Consider the following 20,712-nt stretch of genomic DNA (forward strand, 5'->3'; position numbering starts at 1 on the left):
CCCTCTTCTTCCTCTTGCCCGTAGTAGCCATGGCGGCCATGAGTCTGTTGCAGCGGGCTTCGGTTACTGTGGTGGCAGCTCTGTCTGGCCGCCGCCTTGCCACCCGACTCGGATTTGGGGGCTTCCTCACTCGTGGCTTTCCGAAGGCTGTTGGTGGGTGCTGGCCTTGGGAGAACGGGCTTGAAGCGGGTGCGGGGCGAGAGATGGGAGGACGCTGCCAGGGTGACCTTGGTGGGATCCGGAGGGAGCAGGGACAAATGGTGGGCTTGGGGCTTGAGACAAGAGACGGAGCACCAGCTACATGAGGGGTTTTCCTGAAGTAGTCAGATCGATCGCGTTTACGTTATTCGCATTTATAAAACGTTGTTAGTCACCATCCCAACTGGTGCTAATTTGCAGATGAAGCTGAGGCTAGAAAGGTGTAGAGCCGAAACCTGTATTTCTCGGACACCAGCTTATTGTTGCGTTCCTCCTGCCCAAAGGCTCGGTTCTGGTCGCACAGGTGCGAAGTCATGTTGCGGAGAGGCCCACCCACGCTAAGGAGTATGAGGCAGGCGATGTGTAGGTAGGTAGAGAGGCTCAGGGCCGACTTCTTTAGGCACAGTAAGTACCGTGCCGCCCAGGAATGAGATGCAGGCATTTTGTGTTTGCTTTTGTTTTTGTTTTTTTGAGACAGTCTCACTGTGTTGCCCAGGCTGGAGTGCAGTGGTGGAAGAGAGGTTTTGTTTTTGTTTTCGTTGTTTTGAGACCGAGTCTCACTCTGTTGCCCAGGCTGGAATGTAGTGGCGAGATTTTGGCTCACTGCAACCCCTGCCTCCTGGGTTCAAGCGATTCTCCTGCCTCAGCCTCAGCCCCAGCCCCCCGTGATAGTTTTAGGGGTCCACAAAAATGTTTTAGTTTACATTTCTTTTTTTAAAAGACCATAATGTTTATGACTATAATCATTAATCCAGCCTATATTATATTCACTTTATACCAGTGCAATCTTAAAATACGATTTTTAATAACCTACAGAGGAAGGGGCCTTTGAAGGCAAAAGTGCCTAGGTCTCAGGAGTAATAATACAGTCTTTTTTTCTTTTTGAGACAGAGTCTCTGTCATGCACACTGGAGTGCAGTGGCACCATCTTGGCTCACCGCAACCTCCGCCTCCCAGGTTCAACTGATTCTCCTGTCTCAGCCTCCCCGGTAGCTGAAACTACAGGCGCACACCACTAAGCTCAGCTAATTTTTATAGTTTTAGAAGAGATAGGGTTTCACCATATTTGCCAGGCTGGTCTCGAACTCCTGACTTCAAGTGATCCACCCGCCTGGGCCTCCCAAAGTGCTGGGATTACAGGCGTGAGCCACCTCACTCAGCCAATACAGTCTTAATAGGACTATTTGGACCTCCTTGGAGACTTTGAGTTGCAGTGTGGCGGTGTGAATGATCATAGCAAAGCTTCAAATGCTTGGTATTCAGTGTATTTTATTATCTCAAAGACTGCAAAGAAATTACAATGTTATTTTCATTTTACAGATGAGGAAACTGACTCAATTATTAAATAATGCGTCACTGTACTAAATAAATAATAATGACAGCCAACATTTACTGAACACCTGTTATGTGTCAAGCATCATTTTTCTTTTTTTTTCCCCAAGATGGAGTCTTGCACTGTCACCCACGCTGGAGTGTGATGGCGCAATCTTGGCTCACTGCAACCTCTGCCTCCTGCGTTCAAGCAATTCTCCTGCCTCAGTCTCCTGAGTAGCTGCAGTGACGGTGTGCACCACCATGCCCTGCTAATTTTTGTATTTTTAGTAGAGACAGGGTTTTACCATGTTGGCCAGGCTGGTCTCGAACTCCTGACTTCATGATCCACCCACCTCAGCCTCCCAAAGTGCTGGGATTACAGGTGTGAGCCACCATGCCTGTTCTCAAGCATCATTTTAAGGGTTTAAAGTATTCATTTATTTCATCCTCTTCATCAAATAGATACTGTATTTGCCCTGTGCAATAGAAGCAGATGAAGAAGTGAGACTTTAAAGTCAGAAAGTTGTCATCAGCCTCTAAATACGTTGTTCTGTTTTTACTCCCATTCCCCCATTTTAATTTGAATTATGCCACTCCACATGATGAAGCAATATACATAAAGATTTGCTGGAAACATGATGCAAAGGACCAGTGGTATTTAACACATTTCCAGCAGGAATTTGAACTTGTTGCAAAACGACATATGCTAACATTTCTGGATAAAAATCCCTTTATAAGCCAATTCTGATTACAGATATCCTCATGTAGCCTTCAAATACTTGCCCAGGTAGTATTCAGTCAATTAGCTGGGAATAAACTGCCTCAAAATTTCACCCCCAGTTTCTCTTTCTACATGATTGCCCTTTCTTGGAGTTCTCAAAGGATCTTTACTGTGTTCTGTGCCCTTTCCATTCGGAGCAGGGAAGGCTCTAATAGCTATCTTTACTAAAGGTTACTGCATTTTTCACCTGTGTACCTGCTTTCAGAGGTATTTGGCATCTATCACTGTGGTATGAAAGCTTTTAATCTCTTACATTGTTGTTTGTATCTGTCTCTACAAGAATGTGAGCTCCAGTGTAGGAGAGAACCTTGTTTTGCTTTCTCTGGAGGTAGACTGCCCATCTTGAGATTCTGGCTCTAGAATTTAGAAGCCATGTCTGCCATCATCACATCTTGGAAGCTGAAGTGGAAGACACCTAATTGCTCTTAACCTGCATTTCCTCTTCTTTAAAAAAGGCGAGAACTTTAACCTGCCTCAAAATGTAGTTGTGAAGGATGAGTGGAAAAAATCCACAGCAGCTGGCAGCATTTAGCCTTTAAAAAAAGTTGTGGTAAAGTATACATAAAATAACATATACCACTTTAGCCATTTTTAAGTACACAGTTCAGTGGTATTAAATACGTTCTTAATTCTGTGCCACCATCACCATCATCTGACTCTGTAACTTTTCATCTTGTAAAACTAAAACTCTGTATCCATTAAACAGTAACTCCACTCCCCTTGCTTAGCCCTGGGTAACCACCTTCTCTTGTCTGTCTTTATGATTTTGACTATTCCTCATGGAAGTGGAATCATACAGTATTTGCCCTTTGGTCACTTAGCAATATCCCCAAGGTATATTTATGTTGTAGCATATGTCAGAATTTGTTTCTTAAAGCTGAATTGTCCATTGTCCATTGTATGTATTTACTCCATTTTGCTTATCCATCATCTGTCAGTTGGGTTGCTTCCAGGTTTTTGTTTTGTTTTGGTTTTGGGTTTTTTTGGAGACAGCGTCGTGCTCTATCTTCAGGCTGGAGCGCAGTGGCGCAATCTCGGCTTGGGCTGCTGTTTCTCACCACCCAATAATGAGATGCAGATGAACTGGGGAAGAAGAGTTGTTTGTTTCTTTTTGAGACAAAGTCTCACTCTTGCCCAGGCTGGAGTGCAGTGGCATAATCTTGGCTCACTGCAGCCTCCGCCTTCTGGATTCAAGCAATTCTCCTGGCTCAGCCTCTCAAATAGTTGGGATTACAGGCACATGCCACCATGCCCAGCTAATTGTTGAGTTTTTAATAGAGATGGGGCTTTACCATGTTGGCCAGGCTGGTCTTGAATTCCTGACCTCAGGTGATCTGCCCGCCTCGGCCTCCCAAAGTACTGGGATTACAAACATGAGCCACCACGCCTGGCTGGAAAAGAGTTTTTAATTTCTGTAACTGGTTATAGGGAGAAGGCTTGAAAATTACTGCCCGACCAACTTAAAATTACAAAGATTTCCAGAGCTTATATACCTTTTAGGCTATATGTCTACATGGAAGTATGCATTCATCTAAAGACATAAACGATTAACTTTTTAAAATCTATAATTAAGGTCTGAGTCCTGAAGACCTTCCTCTGGAGCCTCAGTAAATTGACTTAATTTGAGGGGGTCCTCAGATTAAGTAATGTGATCACCCTTATCTTGGCTCCTGCTAAATCACGGAGGTTTGGGGAGTTCCTTCAGACCTGCAATAAACTTGTTTGTGAAGGCCTGGGGAGTTTCTTCAGACTCCAAATAAAACTTGTTTAACCCTAAATGGGTCCTGTTAAGAATTCTTCCAACTTCTGTCCTCAAGTGATCTGCCTGCCTCGGCCTCCCAAAGTGTTGGGATTACAGCTGGGCGCCACTGCGCCTAGGCATTTGCAGGCTGTAGTTATTGTAAGGCCTCGCTTAACCTCATCAGCTCTTGGAAACTGCGATCTTCAGAACCTGTAATAAAGAAGGAAGTGGAGTTGTTTAAGGACCTGCTGTATGTGGTTTCACTTAAAGTCACAGTTTCCAAGAACCTATCAGCGACATCGAGTATGACTTGTGAACAGTGTTTCTGTGAACATGGATGTACAATGTCTGTTCTGAGAACGTGCTTTCAGTTCTTCTGGCTGTTATCTGCAGAAGTGTAATTGCTGGGTCATATGTGTTATGGGTGTTACTGGCTGGGACTGGCTTTGTGAGTGGTAAAAATTTACCAAGACAGTCATAGGTGAAGAGGGCAGATTTGTTAGAGAAAATAGGAAGATAAAGTTGCAAGAGAACAGTGGGCAGCAGAGCAGAGAAGGGGCTATCTGCAGAGTGCGGGGTGGGAGGGGCTTTTATAGGGTCTTACCAAAGGGGCTGTGAGCAGAGAAGATCTGCAGATAAGGTCACTGCTGGGCTGTGTGCTGAACGAGGTATTTGGGAACAGGATGTCGTGCCAGTGGGTTGTCTGTGATTAGCTGTGCCTTAGAAGAATTGCTTTCCCCCACCCGGGGCCCCTTCTTGCTTAGGATTCCCCAGTGTGGTAATTCTATTTTTAAGTTTTTGAGGAGCCCCCTTGCAGTTTTCCTCAGCAGCAATACCATTTCACGTTCCTTTGTGTACCAACAGTGCACAAAGGTTCCAGGTCCTCCATGTTCTCAATGGCACTTGTTACTTTCTGGTTTTTTGATAGTAGCCATTCTGATGGGTATGCGATGGTATCATTGTAGTTTTTATTTGCATTTCCCTAATGATTAGTTTTCTTGAGCATCTTTTCATGTGCTTCTTGGTCATTTGTATATATATCTTTTTTTTTTTAGATGGAGTCTCGCTCTGTTGCCAGGCTGGAGTGCAGTGGCGTGATCTCAGCTTACTGCAACCTCCACCTTCCGGGTTCAAGTGATTCTCCTGCCTCAGCCTCCCGTGTAGCTGGGACTACAAGCACATGCCACCACGCCCAGCTAATTTTTGTATTTTTAGTAGAGACAGGGTTTCTCCACGTTGGCCAGGATGGTCTCTATCTCTTGATCTCATGATCGACCCACCTCGGCCTCCCAAAGTGCTGGTGGGATTACAGATGTGAGCCACTTCACCCAGCCTATATTTCTTTAGAGAAATGTTTATTCAAATCTTTTGCCTATTATTTATTATTTTCTTATTTTTTTAACTTAACTACAAGGTTAAAATGTACATTTTAACCAATGTTGCTCATGCTGAACTAGAACTCCTGGACTCAAGCAGTCCCTCTGCTTGAGCCTCTCGAGTAGCCGGGACTACAGGTGCATACCACTCTGCCAGGCTATTTGCCTATTTTATTTGTTTGTTTGCTTGTTTGTTTTCTACAGGATCTTGCTCTGTCACCCAGGCTGGAGTGCAGTGGTGAAATCATAGCTCCCTGTAGCCTCAGTCTCCTAGGCTCAGGTGATCCTCCTGCCTCAGCCTCCTGAGTAGCTGGGATGACAGGTGCACACCACCACACCTGACTGATTTTTTAAAAATGTTTTGTAGAGATGAGATCTTGCTGTGTTCACCAAGCTAATTTCGAACTCCTGGGCTCAAGCAGTTCCTCACCTCAGCCTACTGTACAGGCATGAGCAGTTACAGGCATGAGCCACTGTACCCAGCCTATTTTTAAATTGGATTGTTTGTTTTTGTGTTGTTGTTGCGTTTGATGAGTTCTCTGTGTTCTGATATCCCTTATCAGATACATGTTTTGCATATATTTTCTCCCAGTCTGTGGATTGCCTTTTTACTCTGCTGATCGTGCCCTTTCATGTACAAAATTTTTAAATTTTCATGAAGTCCAGTTTGTCTACTTTTTCTTTTTTTGTCTGTGCCTTTGGAGTCCTGGCATTAGCCTTCTACAAGTTCCTATAGCCTAATCTTTCCTAGAAATCTGCTGCTGTCATGCTCGTCATCACCCTCTGTAAGCCTTTTCAGAAAATAAGCAGATAAAGCTATTTTACTTCATTAAATTCTTTATTAGACATCAAAGATCATGTAATTCCAGAGATGAGCTAAGCTCTCCCCTCAGCTGCAGGTAAAATTAAAAATTAAATTTACCTGCAGCTGAGGGGAGAGATGAGAAGACTGATATGCACAAATGAGGGTTTTAAAAAATGTCAAATATTAATATGGATATGTAAGCAGAGTACTGTGGAGTAAATCCAGACATGGAACAGATGGCTTTTTAACTGAATTACGGGGATAGTTTAAACAGGTGGAACTGGCAGAAAAGTAAGGGTTGAGCTGTTTTGATTGGATATGTGACTCTTGGGGTCGGTAGGTGTTGGGAGAAAAGACAAATAAAGGAAAGTTGGGACCAAATTGAGGGAGGGAAGGACTGACTGCAAAGCCAGAGTATCTTCATTTGATTGTGGTGGCAACAGAGAGTGTGTTGCAGAAGAGCAGTATCAGGAGTATGTTTTAGGAAGATGCTTCTGAATATTGGATGGCTTATGGGGGATATTGATTACTTGGGCCAAGGTAAAGGGCATGGAGTGAAATGGAGACTTTAAATTCTAGAATCCAGAGGCCTTAGCAAATAACTAATGAGGGATAGGTGCAGGGAAGATAACTGAGATTTTTATTCAAGGTAATTGAGAAGGTGGTGCCCTTTACTGGGAATGAGGGAAAGAAAATGACCAATTTTCACTTGTCTCTTTTTTTTAAGACTGAATTTCACTCTGTTGCCCAGGCTGGAGTGCAGTGGCACAATCTTGGTTCACTGCAACCTCTCTTTCCCAGGTTCAAGCAATTCTCCTGCCTCAGCCTCCTGAGTAGCTGGGATTACAGGCCTGGCTAATTTTTTGTGTTTTTAGTAGAGATGGGGTTTCACCATGTTGGCCAGGCTGGTCTCGAACTCCTGACCTCAGGTCATCCGCCCGCCTTGGCCTCCCAAAGTGCTGGGATACAGGTGTGAGTTACTGCATCCAGCCCAGTTGTTGTCTTTGACACACAAAAAGTTCCTACTTTATCTTATTCAATTTTATAAAAATCAGAATCGTCAAAGACTTAATCACTTTTCTGAAACGATTTGCATTTTAAAAAATTAGTTATTGAAGGCTTAGGCCTATGAAATTAATGAATACTTAATTGAGAAATTTCAGGCTTTAGAGAGCAGTGGAAGATGCCTATTTTTGGTGCTAGGAGGATCGGTGTTCCAGAAATCCTGGTAGTCACCTCATTGTAAGCAGTGTTCTCCCTAATATTTTAATTTAATTTGATATTTTTGAGGGGGAATAGTCTAGCTATGTTGCCCAGGCTGGCCTCAAACTCCTGGGCTCAAGAGATCCTCCCACCTCAGCTTCCTGAATAGCTGGGATTGCAAGCACACACCAACATTCCTGTTTACACACTAGTGTTTTTAGATTTAAGCAGATGGCCCGACTACATAAAAAACAAATCATGAAGGCTCAAAACATATAAAAAGAGTTAAGTGCAAGCTAATTGTGGTGGTGGGTGATGTAATCCCAGCTATTCCGCAAGCCAAGGTGGGAGGATCTCTTGAGCCCAGGAGTTTGAGGCCAGCTTGAGTAACATCGCAAAAAACCTTGTCTCTTAAAATAAAAAAAAAAAAAGAGTTACATGCTATGAAATATACTTTGAAACAGTTAATAAGTTATCTAGGATGTTTAATGACTTATTGTTCATCAATTGGGTAATTATGTGTAAAGCAAGCAAGCAGTTCACATGACTAAGTGCATTAATATTGCTAGAGTACACTAGACCAAGCTTTTTGTTTGTTATCTTTTCCATGTCAATTTGTAATTAGTGTTCCCTAAAGCCACATATAGTTGAATCTCTCTCGTGGTTGTGCGTGTGTGTGTGTCTGATTGAAAGGGAGAGTTAGGGAGTACACTGTCTCTTCTGAGTAAACGTAGAAGGCAAGATCTCCTGTCAACAATTTACTGAAGAAATGTGGATTCAACAATATTTACGGAGCATCTCCCATGTGGGTGACACTAAAGGGTACTGAGAATACCTGAATAAGACAGTCCCTGACCTGATGGCATTTAACGAAATAATTAGGGTTTGTGCTCCCTGCTCCAAAGAAAATAGTCAAATGCCATTAAGGGAAATAGTGGGAGGCCAGCTTTGGATGAGGTAATCGGAGAAGACCTTTCCCAGGAGGTGACATTTGATCTTCACCCTGAAGGGTGAAATGTGGAAGGAGCCTTCCTAAGAACCCAGAGAAAAGCATTTCAGGTTGAGGGGAAAGTAAGCAAAAAAAACCCTCTCAGGTGGAAAAGAGTTCTTGCAATTGGAGGGAAACCATTGAGAGAGCTGAGTCGAAGGGTATGCCATTTTATTCTGATTCTCTGAGGGAAGAACCTGAAAATCCTCTAGGCTAACCCCTTGTTTTATGCTAGTCCTTATTTCATCCCATTATTGATGCTTGAATAACTCTTTAATGGAGAATCGATGGTGGAGGGGTCCAATTTTATCTTCAGCCGCTGGAATTGTTAGAAACTTGTATCCATTGGGACGAAAGTAATCTCGAGTTTTACCGTTACTTTCAGTTGCAAAAACGGCAATTTTCCACCAACCTAAATTAAGCTGCAAATAGATTGTCCCTCGAAAAGAGTATGCTCTTGAATGGACACGTTCTGCAGGTGTAGTCAGGGGGTAAGGGACAGGGCAGATCATCCTGTTTTGACCCTGTGCTTTGAGGATATCAGATTAAGACTGAATTGACCTTCAGCTTTTTTTGTGAGCAACTAGATTTCTGGGCTTTCCAGGCAGGCTTTCCACTTACCTTATTATATCGAATCCTTTTAGATTCAGTGTTTTGTAATGTGTTAAAGACTCTCTGAGGATCCCATTTCATCTTTCAATGTCTCAGTCATTGTTGTAGCAGTAGCTTTGCGCGTCTGAGACTTAACAAGTCAGGAATGCTGTATCCACCTCATCTAGGCCTTTCATGAAAACCTTGATGCCACAGGCTTTTGAGAGATTCCTTTGGCAGGTTATGGCATTAATTAATCAGTACCTTTTGGGTACAGTCAGTCAAGTACCCATTACAAATTTCTCTAACTTGCTCCTTCTCTCAGCTTGTAATGCCCCTTCCTCCCACTCCCGCCGTCTTGCCTAAATAGGAATTTTCTTCTGGGCCACTGTGTCCTGTTTCTTTCCCTTGTTGCCCTTATAGATTTGTAATTATTTGTGTGATGCGTATTTCTCCCAGCAGAATCTATATGCCTTTTAGACTGTATATAGGTCTAGCATGGGGTCTGCACATAGGATGCACTGAAGTAGATATTGAATTAATGAGTACTTTGTACTGTCATCCAACCCATTTCTTCTTATAGTCCAAAAAAAATTCCATTATATATCTTTCAGATGATTTGCTGAGTCCATACTTACTTTGTCAAATTCTTTTCATTTTGTTATTTTAAAAGCCTTAGTAGTATGAATTATATGTGGTAAATTCATGCCAGTTTCTAATTTTCTTGTGAATCAACCTCCTAAACTCACTGCAGTCTCCTGCAGATGTTTCCAAAATTAAGAAGATAGTTCCTGCTTTTGAGATATTTATACTTAAAAGTGGCAGCAGTGAATGCAAATATACATTTCACAATAATGTACAATAATGCAAAAGTAGGAAAGGTCGTGGATGGCTGGGAAGAATGTTGGCTTCTTGGAAGATAAGATGTTATCTGGGCCTAACATAGATTTCAGGAGAGGGGATGGCATTCCAGACGTTAAGCATGAACAAAAGATTCAGATCTTTCTAACATCTGTTATGACTGAAATTCCTTTAATGGGAAATTAAAGTTTTTTATTCCACAGTGACTCATATGCAAAATATCCTTGAGAGTATATTTTGCAGATATGGTGAAAACATAGGAACCTTCAGTTTCTTGGTAATAGCTAGATCCTTTCCTGCTCCCGGTAGAAAGGCCGTGGAAAGGCCTTGGAATGCCACAGTGATCCTTCTAGAACTTCAAGAAGTGAAATTTGGCCTCAGTTTATTTCCAGCAAGACTTGATTAAATTCTGTCAGGGAGGAGACTTGCAGAGGATATTCTTAATCAATGGTTTACCGTGTGATTTTCGTCAAGATGTTGAAGAGTGTGGAGTTTTGTAACAAGTTTGGATTCCTGCTGGTGATTTGTTGAATGAATACTGCTGGTCCTTTCCATCTATTTTACAGTGTAATAATACAGATAATACAGATAATGTGTCATATGAAATGGCATAATGGAAGAATTGAAATTAAATGTGTTTCTTTTGCAGCATTAGCAAATATTTGTTGCACAGGAGACACAGACGAGCAGCTAAGTATCTAACCTCTCTGCCCACTACTAAAACAAATTCAAATGATTTTTTTTTTTGTTTGTGTTTTTTTTTTGAGACAGAGTCTCACTCTGTTGCCCAGGCTGGAGTTGCAATGGCATGACCTTGGCTTACTGCAACCTCCACCTCCCGGGTTCAAGCGATTCTTCCACCTCAGCCTCCTGAGTAGCTAGGATTACAGGCACCTGACATCAGGCCTGGCTAATTTTTGTATTTTTGATGAGGTGGAGTTTTACCGTGTTGTCCAGACTGGTCTTGAACTCCTGACCTCAGGTGATCCACCCACTTGTGCCTCCCAAAGTGCTGGGATTATAGACATGAGCCACCATGCCCAGCCTAAAATGATTATTTAGATATTTCTTTAATTTTGAATTAAAATGAGGAAAGTTATAGTTTAGAACAGTAGTTCCATCATCCTATCTGACCTCCCTACTCAAATGTTTTAAGATCTTAACTCACATTAAACATCTAAGAATGTATATTTTCTTTTTGTTTCATGTCAGATGGGTAATGTGCCTCCCTCATAAGAAGATTTGAGGGCGGCACATCTCACATGTGAGTGTGAAAACCCAGTCATCATGCTTATGAACTACAAAAAGGTCTATGTGTTTTTTTTGTAATCTGATTTTAACTATTGGAAACAGATGCTCAGTGCTGCAAAGAAAAATTAGCACTGAGACAAAGATTCTTTCAGCAACGCAATTTGTACTTCCTGGACTCCAGGAAGGATACTCTCGATAGCCATCTTGCCATGAGAGTACAATGAGCAAAGGAAAGCAGGCAAATTTATCCCTTATGCATTTGAGATTGTCCTTACTGCTGTGTCTGATCTCAATTGGCTGGAGCCAGACCTCACAATCTAAACTAAAACCCAGTTGGCTAACAACTTAAAACTTTTCTAAACAGGTAAAAGCAGTGGAGAGCTGGGACATGCCTGTGAGCACATCCAGCACAGACATCTTGGTTAGAGCACAAGGACAAAGAATATACTACATGCCTGTAAGCATGGCATTCTAACAGCTACATAGGGAAGGGCTTAACAAAGAGTTATTAGCATACTTAAGATTTATTCTTTAACAAGAAAAGGAAACTTTAAAGAGGAATGTTTTTGTTTGCCACATAACTCACAATATAATAGTATACCCACATGAACCTTGTATAAAAAAGGGTAATTAATATTTTCAGGTCCTGTTCGACACAGTGGAGGCCATGGGAGAAGACTGTTTATCATCAAACCTACTGGATTCTATGACAAGCGTTTTTTGAAGTTAGCAGTAAGTTTAAATTTTTTGTTGAATTGAAGTCTTTGCATATAACAGGGGGAAAAATTTTGCTTCTTTACAAAACATTTTCATTTTATGAAATATTTTATTTTGTAAATTTGAAGATACTGAGATTGTAAAGTCGATTTGTTACTGAATTTATTGTTAAATTGGTGAATCTTTCCTTCTGCACAAGAGTTTACACTAAATGGAGGTAAAACTTGAATCGTTTTTTTCTTCTAAAGATTATAAAGTTTTAAAATATAATCTGTGTTCCTGTAACTAAAATAGTCTTTAAATTACCAGAGAACTTATTGAAACACTTTTTTAAATAAAGGAGCTACATTATTTCGGGATATGATTTTATATTTATATGTTGATTTCAGACAGTAACAGGGATCTATAGTACAGTCTTAGGTTAGCCGTAATACGTTGCTTATGTAGAGTGCTGACTGTGTATTTGTATCTCAAGGCTGTATAGAAACAAAGTAGAGACTTAGAACATGGGAGCTTGTCTGGACCATCTGCCACTGTTGATAAAGCTCTGAGTCATCATTTGAGTCCTGACCTTAAAACCTTCTCTTCTCTCGCCCTTCCATTGTGCTTAATGCCCTTTTTCATTTCCTTGGCTGAGCTCTTACTTTTCTTGTTATGACCAGCTCAAATCCTGTTTAGTGGTAAAATCCCCCTAATCTTTTTACACTTTTGTTCTTGATATATTATTTTCTTTCATGGCATTGCTTGACCGAAAAGTAAAATCGCAGAAATCAATAATTTGATACTCTGTATGCCCAATTTGGCAAGTTTATTTTTACAAGAAATATAAGGAAATCATATCATTAGGATGATTTGTGTGCAGGGAGAGTTATAAAATGGTCATGAGAAACACTTGTTTATTTTTTATCTTAGAGATTCTACGTTTTCTTGACGGGGATTCCAGTGGCAATTATCATAACTCTGGTGAATGTATTCATTGGTAAGTCATTTCCATCCCCTGCAGCACTACCAAATTGGAAAAAATTTTAAACATAGGTACATTTATATATATATATAAAGAATGGCTATTATAATGAGAAGCTCTTTAAATAGTTAAATAATTATAAGCATGGCAGTTTATCTTAAAGTAACCAAATCTTGATCTGAACTAAGAATTTTTTAATCCATCCTAGAACATATAAAATAGAAAATATAATCCTCTAACAGTAAAAATGTGAATGACAGTAAACATTAGATTTTCATGGGAAATTCTGTTCAAAGTACTTCTAACACCTTGAATCCTAAAATATTTTGTATCATAGGTATAGGGAAGAGCAGAAGGAATAATACCTGTTAAATCTTGTTATAGTATATAAAAACAAAACGGGAAACTCATGGAATACCTATAAATAATGCCTTACACAGAGAAATGTTTTAATATGTCTAACAAATGAATTGATTTTCAACCAGATTAAAGTTAATTAAAAATATTAGGTATCTTCATTGTTACAAATTTTTTAAGGGATCCTTTAAAACCACAAGAAGTTGGTTTCTTATTTTAATGGTGAAGAATTAATTTTATAAACTCCTCATGCTAAAATTGAACATAGCTTTTTTTTTCTTATTAGGTCAAGCTGAACTAGCAGAAATTCCAGAAGGCTATATCCCAGAACACTGGGAATATTTTCAGGTTTGTATAGGACATTGACAGTTACATACTGTCACTTATCTTGTCAGTACATTAGTTAATATCTTTTTTTTTTAGATGGAGTCTCACTCTTTCGCCTAGGCTGGAGTCAGTGGCATGATCTTGGCTTACTGCAACCTCTGCCTCCAGGGTTCAAGTGATTCTCCTGCCTCAGCCTCCCGAGTAGCTGGGACAGTAAGCGCCCGCCACCACACTCAGCTAATTGTTGTATTTTTAGTAAGAATGGGTTTCACTGGTCTCGAACTGCTGACCTCATCATCTGCCCACCTCGGCCTCCCAGAGTGCTGGGATTACAGGCATGAGCCACCGTGCCTGGCCTAGTTAATATCTTAATTCAGCAATTATGATATAGTCAGGGTTTTGTTTTGTTTTTTGTTTGTTTTCTTTTTTTTTTGAGACATGAGACAGCATCTCACTCTGTTGCCCAGGCTGGATCACCAGAGGTCAGGAGTTTGAGAACAGCCTGGCCAACATGATAAAATCCTGTCTCTACTAAAAATACAAAAATTTGGCTCACTGCAACCTCCGCCTCCTGCATTCAAGTCAGTCTCATGCCTCAGCCTCCCATGTAGCTGGGATGATAAGCTTGTGCTACCACTCCTGGCTAATTTTTGTGTTTTTAGCAGAGACAGGATTTCACCATGTTGGCCAGGCTGGTCTCAAACTCCTGACCTCAAGTGATTTGCTCACCTCAGGATTACAGGCGTAAGCCACTGTACTCAGCTGTGATACAGTTTTGTATTTTGTTTTTTTATATCAAGTACATACATTTTTTTGCATACTTTTTATAAACAACATGTTTTGGTACTTCATTTTTTTAAAAATCATTTTAAGCTTTATTTATTTATTGCGACGGAGTTTCGCTGTTGTTACCCAGACTGGAGTGCAATGGCACGATCTTGGCTCACTGCAGCCTCTGCCTTCTGGGTTCAAGCAATTCTCCTGCCTCAGCCTCCTGAGTAGCTGGAACTACAGGCTCGCACCACCATGCCCAGCTAAACTTTTTTGTATTTTTAGTAGAGACGGGGTTCACCTTGTTGACCAGGATGGTCTCGATCTCTTGACCTTGTGATCCACCCATCTCGGCCTCCCAAAGTGCTGGGATTATAGGCGTGAGCCACCGCACCCGGCCAGCTTTACGTTTTTTTAAAGGATGATTGCAGTGTGTTCTTAACCTAACAGAGTAACATAATTTATTCTAAGTTCAATGCCTTAGGAAAAATTTCACCAATATGAATGCTAGCTGTCATTTATTGAGCACCTACTGTGTAGCAGGTACTGTGCTGAGTATTTTAAAAATATTTATTATTTCATGCCATGTAAAAAGTACTATTGTTATTCCCTCTTTGGAGATGAAGAAACTGAGGCTAGAAGAGTTACGTGACCTGTCTGGAGAGGGTCACTGTTTCAACCCAGGCAGCCTTGCCTCCAGAGCCTGCTCTGTCGGTCATTACCCCATACCCCCACTGCTACCAAAATTTAAAATTTATTTTGTTACTTGTTTTTACAAATTTGTAGTGAGATAGCCTTGAATAGAGTATGTCCCATCATGTTTTATTATCTGAGTGAATTATATTTTAAATAAACATCTTAAGGTAAACCATTGAATCTTAAGGCAAAACTTAACAGTTAGTTTGTTTATGCCAACTGGTGCAAAGAGCTCCATTTCTGAATCACCAGAACCTGGGTTTGGCTCCTGAATCTGCCACTGAAGACACTCAGCTTAGTGTAATGGAGAAGCACACACAGCTCTGGAGCCAGACAGACGTGGCTTAGTCCAGGCGCTGCCACTGACTAGCTCTGTAACTTTGGGCAATTCACCCATCTTTAAAATGAACAAAAATAGTATCTGTCTAACCTATTAAAATTAAGTTTTTCATATATATAAAGTAGTTGTTAGGTAGTAGATGTTATTGGTTTATCTAACTGAGGTGGTCATTTTAAAGAATAGTCAACTAGAAAAGCAAAGTATTATTCAGAAATGGACGAATTTTAAATGAATTTTCTCTTGTAGCATCCCATATCAAGATGGATTGCCCGTACTTTCTATGATTGTCCTGAAAAGGATTACGAAAAAGCAATGGCCGTCCTTCAGATTGAAACTGAAAAGGCTGAATTACGGTAGGAAAAAAGCAGGGGGGTAGGTGGGAAAGAAAATCTTTTCCTAGGGTTGCAAACCACCAGAAGAAAAAATTACTAAAACTAGCAATATTTCCATACTATACGATGCTTTATGTAAACGGATAAAGATACGTACAGGCACAGTGGCTCACACCTATAATCCCAGCACTTTGGGAGGCCAAGGTGGGTGGATCACTTCAAGTCAGGAGCTCAAGACCAGCCTGGCCAACATAGTGAAACCTTGTCTGTACTAAAAATACAAAAATTAGCCGGGTGTGGTGGCGCATGCCAGTTAATCCCAACTGCTCAGGAGGTGAGGCAGAATAGCTTGAACCCTCAAAGCAGAGGTTGCAGTGAGCCACGATGGCACATTGTACTCCAGCCTGGGCAACAGTACAAGACTTCATCTCAAAAAAAATAAAGGGTAAAGATAGGATTAGCTCATTTGAAGTGAAAATTATAAACTGGTGACAAGGAGACTATTAGGAGATATCTGTCAGATTAAAAGGAGTTCTTTTTTAAATTAAAAAAAATTTTTTTTTGAGATGGAGTCTTGTGCTGTTCTCCAAACTGGAGTGCAATGCCACTGTCTGGACTCACTGCAACCTGCGCCTCCCTGGTTCAAGTGATTCTCCCGCTTCTGCCTCCTGAGTAGCTGAGATTACACATGTGCACCACCATGCCCAGCTAACTTGTGTATTTTTAGTAGAGACAGGGTTTCACCATGTTGGCCAGGCTGTTCTCAAACTCCTGACCTCAGGTGATCTGCCCACCTCGGCCTCCCAAAGTGCTGGGACTGTAGGCGTGAGCCACAATGCCCAGCCTAAAAAAATATTTTTTTAGAGTGGAAGTCTTGCCCTGTTGCCCCAGTTGGACGGCAGAAGAATGGATATATCCATCCAATGACATATATAATGTGGCCATTAAAAAGAAAGGGAAAGCAATGTTGATTTTCTTTCTTATATTTTGTATACATATTAAAAAACATACATTTTTCCCCTCCTCTTATGGTGCTAAGTTACCTGTGTTTGTTGTAGTTTGTTTTTGGGATGGAGTCTTGCTCTGTTGCCCCAGCTGGACTGCCGTGGCGTAATCTCAGCTCACTGCAACCTCCGCCTCCTGGGTTCAAAAAGATTCTCCTGCCTCAGGAGCTGGGATTACAGGCATCTGCCACCATGTGCGGCTAACTTTTGTATTTTAGTAGAGACACGGTTGTGCTATTTTGACCAGGCTGGTCTGGAACTCCTGACCTCAGGTGATCTGCACACCTTGGCCTCCCAAAGTGCTGAGATTGCAGGCGTGAGCCACCGCGCCCAGCCTGCAGTGCCCATGTGTTTTGACCAGTCCCCTATTGCTAGTACTTGGGTTCTTTCCCGGTTTTTGGTATTATACATTTTGTGGTGGTGAATCTCCCTCATATTGTTTGCATATTTATGTAACGTATCTGGAAAATAAATTTCTGGAAGTAGCATTGATGAGCCAAATAGCATATGCTTCTAGACTGGGTAGATGTTGCCACACTCTTCTTGGAAAAGTTGCACCAGTTGTTTTCTTCATCAGTTTCCATGTTTCCGTTTTCTCTGTTTCTCTGTAATGGAATTTATCAAACTGAAACATTTTTGCTGATATAGTGATTGAAAAATGTTACCTCATCATTTCAATTTTATATTTCTTTGTAAGGTTGAATAGTTTTTTAATTTATCTATTAGTTGTATTTATTTCTTTTCTTTCTTTCTTTTGAGACAAAGTCTTGCGCTGTTGCCCGCGAGTACAGTGACATGATCTTGACTCACTGCAGCCTTGATCTCCTGGGTTCAGGTCATCCTCCCACCCAGTCCTTCCTAGAAGCTAAGATTACAAGTACATGCCACCATGCCCAGTTAATTTTTGTGTTTTTTGTAGAGACAGATTTTGCCATGTTGCCTAGCTGGCTCAAACTCCTGGGCTCAAGTGATCCACCCTCCGGGGCCTCCCAGAATGCCGAGATTACAGATGTTAGCTCCCGCACCTGGCCGTGTGTATTTTTTTCTCAATAGATAGGTCGTCTTTTGGCGGTGTAGAAATTTTTGCAACATAGAAGTGTTTTTACATTTTCAGATAACCAATCTGTTATAGTAGCTAATAACTTTTTTTTTTTTTTTTTTGAGACAGAGTATTGCTCTGTCTCCCAGGCTGGAGTGCAGTGGCGTGATCTCGATTCACTACAATCTTTGCCTCGCAGGTTCAAGTGATTCTTCTGCCTCAGCCTCCTGAAGTAGCTGGGATTACAGGTGACCAACACCTCGTCCAGCTAATTTTTGTATTCTTAGTAGAGACAGGGCTTTTGCCATGTTGGCCAGGCTGGTCTTGAATTCCTGGCCTCAAGTGATTTGCCTGCCTCAGCCTCCCAAAGTGCTGGGATTACAGACGTGAGCCACCGTGCCCGCTGCTAATACTTTTGAGGGCATTTTATATCAGTGTTTAAATTACTTTCTATGTATTTACTCATTTAATTATTGTCAGGTTTGCCAGTCTCTAGCTTTTGGGGTTTTGTGTCATACAGAGATCTCTGATAATAATTAAATCAGTAAGTACATAATTCCAAAGTTATGTTTTTAAATATTCACTCATATTTTTCCTTTTCTTTTTCTATTTTTTGAGACAGGATCTCACTGTGTTGCCTGGGCTGGAGTGCAGTGTTGCAGTCATGGCTCACTGCAGCCCTGGCCTCCGGGACTTAAGCCATCTTCCAGTCTCAGCCTCCTGAGTGGACCATAAGTGCTGGCCACCATGCCCAACTAATCGTTTGTTTTTTTTGTTTTTGTTTTTGTTTTTGGTAAAGATGGGATCTTGTTCTGTTGCCCAGGCTGATCTCGAACTCCTAGGCTCAAGCAATCTTCCTTCCTTGGCCTCCCAAAGTTCTGGGATTACAGGCATGAGTCAGCTTTCCCACTCTGTTTTTTGTTTGTTTTAATTTGACACAGAGACTCAATATGTTGCCCAGGCTGGACTCGAACTCCAGAACTCCTGCAACCCTCCCACCTCAGCCTCCTGAGTAGCAGACATGTGCCACTGCTCCCAACTTACTGTTTTTTAATGAAATAGGAAGGTGCTACGTATGCCTATTTTATACGTTGCTTTTTTTAAACATAAAAGTATATAATCTCCTCCTGTGTTATATAGATTCTCCTTTTAGCATGTACATAATAGTCCATTATGTGGATGAATCATAATTTATTTAAGTAGCTAGTCTCCCGTTGATTAACATTTTAATTACTCGTAGTTTGGGTAGTTATACTCTAAAGAGTAGACAAGAAAGGCGGCGTTATTTAATCCTTCATAAAAGATCAATAAACATGCCCTTCTAAATACACCATCACAATGGCATATAATCTCCCGTAGGTTAGTGAGCTGGTTAAGGTTAATAAAGTGACAAAAACTGTGATACATTTTTAGTCCTATGAAGAAGCAAGTCTGTATTCTATAAAAACAGAAAGTAAAAGGTTTGATGGAGAAGGGCCTACTTCAGGAATATGTGATCGTTTGTGCGAAGACTTAGGTACGCAAGAGAGCAAGCACCTATATAAAATAGAGATGATTCAATTTGTGAAGAAGGACATGAAAGCAGACATTAGAGTTGGAGAATGTTTCTCTTCATCTTGATTTTTCTTGTTTTCTGTTTCTCTTTGTTTAAATATCGACTGAGTGCGTGGTGCTGACCAGGCCTGATATAATGCTGGTGAATAAAAAACCAATTCTACTCTCAAAAAGTTTTTTTCCTAATGGTGATGGGCAGACAGAAGATGTGAAACTCCAAAAAAGCTTATTCCTTTTTTAATTCCTAGCACTTGCCACAGCATATGGCTACACAGGAGACATTCCGTACATGACTCTCCTAGCATCTAAGAGGTGAAAAGATAGGAAAAGCCTCGCAACAATTCAGATGAAAGTGATCTGTGCAGGCACGGCGGAGGGGAGAATTTGTTATCAATTGTTTTGGTGTTAAAAACTGGTAGCTACCTATATAAGCAACATAACAAAAGTCAAAAATAAGTCCCAAATCTTACTTATAGATATATACCAAATATATGCCTGCATATTGGTTTTGGAGGGGCAGTATACTTTACATAAAAGCAAAGACTAGTGGTTGTTCTTGATGGAAATGGCTCATTAAATTTATAATTGGAAGTGCTGAAATAACAATCTTGCTCTTCCATTTGTTACAGGTTAAAAGAGATGAAAATACGAAGATTAATGCGTGCGAGAGGAGATGGACCCTGGTATCACTTTGACACAGTTGATAAGGAACTTATTGATCATTCTCCAAAAGCAACTCCTGACAATTAAGCATTTTTTTCTCTAAATACAAAATATATTCTCTTTATCGGAAAATAAGTTAGTAAATATATTCTGTATTTTTGTTCTCCGTGACAAATAAAAGAGCTTCTGACATTCCTGTTTCTCAGTGTTGGTTCAGATTAAAGCTTTTGTTTGGGGGGTTTGGCTTCCAGTCCCTGAAGAACGTTTAAAATGTACTAATAAAAACTGGAGAACTAGGAATTTGTGAACTCCTAAAGCTGCAGCAACTTTGAAAGGTAGTGTTTCGTTTACCTGACAGATGGAAGTTATACAAGTCTAATTATGTCAAGCACCAGTCATTACAGTATTTTGTACAACTGTCTGTATTGAAGGGCAACTTCGGATTTTAAGTTCTATAAAGTATTGAAGCAACTCTAAAATTTTAACTCCTTAATAAACAGATTTTTAATAGATGAATTTTAAAGTTTATAATGTTTTCATGTCTTTTTTAGCCATATATTCTTTCTAAAACTGCACATATATATACACAGACATGTACATACACACATACGCTCTTTTCCTAGATGCAATCTTGGGAATCACTTAGAGTTTTTTGTACACATATTACCTAGTCCACTAGGCAATGAAACCCCATTTCTACTAAAATACAAAAATCCAGGTGTGGTGGCATGTGCCTGTAGTCCCAGCTACTTGGGAGGCTGAGGCAGGAGAATTGCTTGAACCTGGGAGGCGGAAGTTGCAGTGAGCTGAGATCATGCCATTGCACTCCAGCCTGGGTG

General features: G+C 40.7%; 1 protein-coding gene and 1 non-coding gene across 3 annotated transcripts; one reads left to right on the forward strand and one right to left on the reverse strand.

Annotated features, from left to right (window-relative positions):
• The first annotated feature begins 20 nt into the window (after positions 1-20).
• On the forward strand, positions 21-20,389 carry NDUFB5 (NADH:ubiquinone oxidoreductase subunit B5). Of its 2 annotated transcripts, XM_002758084.7 has the most exons (6): positions 21-153; positions 11,753-11,841; positions 12,739-12,805; positions 13,434-13,495; positions 15,528-15,634; positions 19,840-20,389. In XM_002758084.7, exons 1-6 carry the CDS (start codon positions 30-32, stop codon positions 19,958-19,960), a joined length of 570 nt encoding a protein of 189 aa, XP_002758130.1. In that variant the 5' UTR covers positions 21-29; the 3' UTR covers positions 19,961-20,389. The 2 variants fall into 2 exon arrangements, with proteins under 2 accessions (XP_002758130.1, XP_008979502.1); XM_008981254.5 differs by lacking the exon at positions 15,528-15,634.
• LOC118148201 (small nucleolar RNA U13) lies at positions 11,065-11,168 on the reverse strand. The gene has a single exon (XR_004734977.3). It is a non-coding gene; the product is annotated as a small nucleolar RNA U13 (small nucleolar RNA).
• Positions 20,390-20,712: the final 323 nt, after the last annotated feature.

This window comes from Callithrix jacchus, chromosome 15 (genome assembly GCF_049354715.1).
Source record: "Callithrix jacchus isolate 240 chromosome 15, calJac240_pri, whole genome shotgun sequence".
Taxonomy (NCBI): domain Eukaryota; kingdom Metazoa; phylum Chordata; class Mammalia; order Primates; family Cebidae; genus Callithrix; species Callithrix jacchus.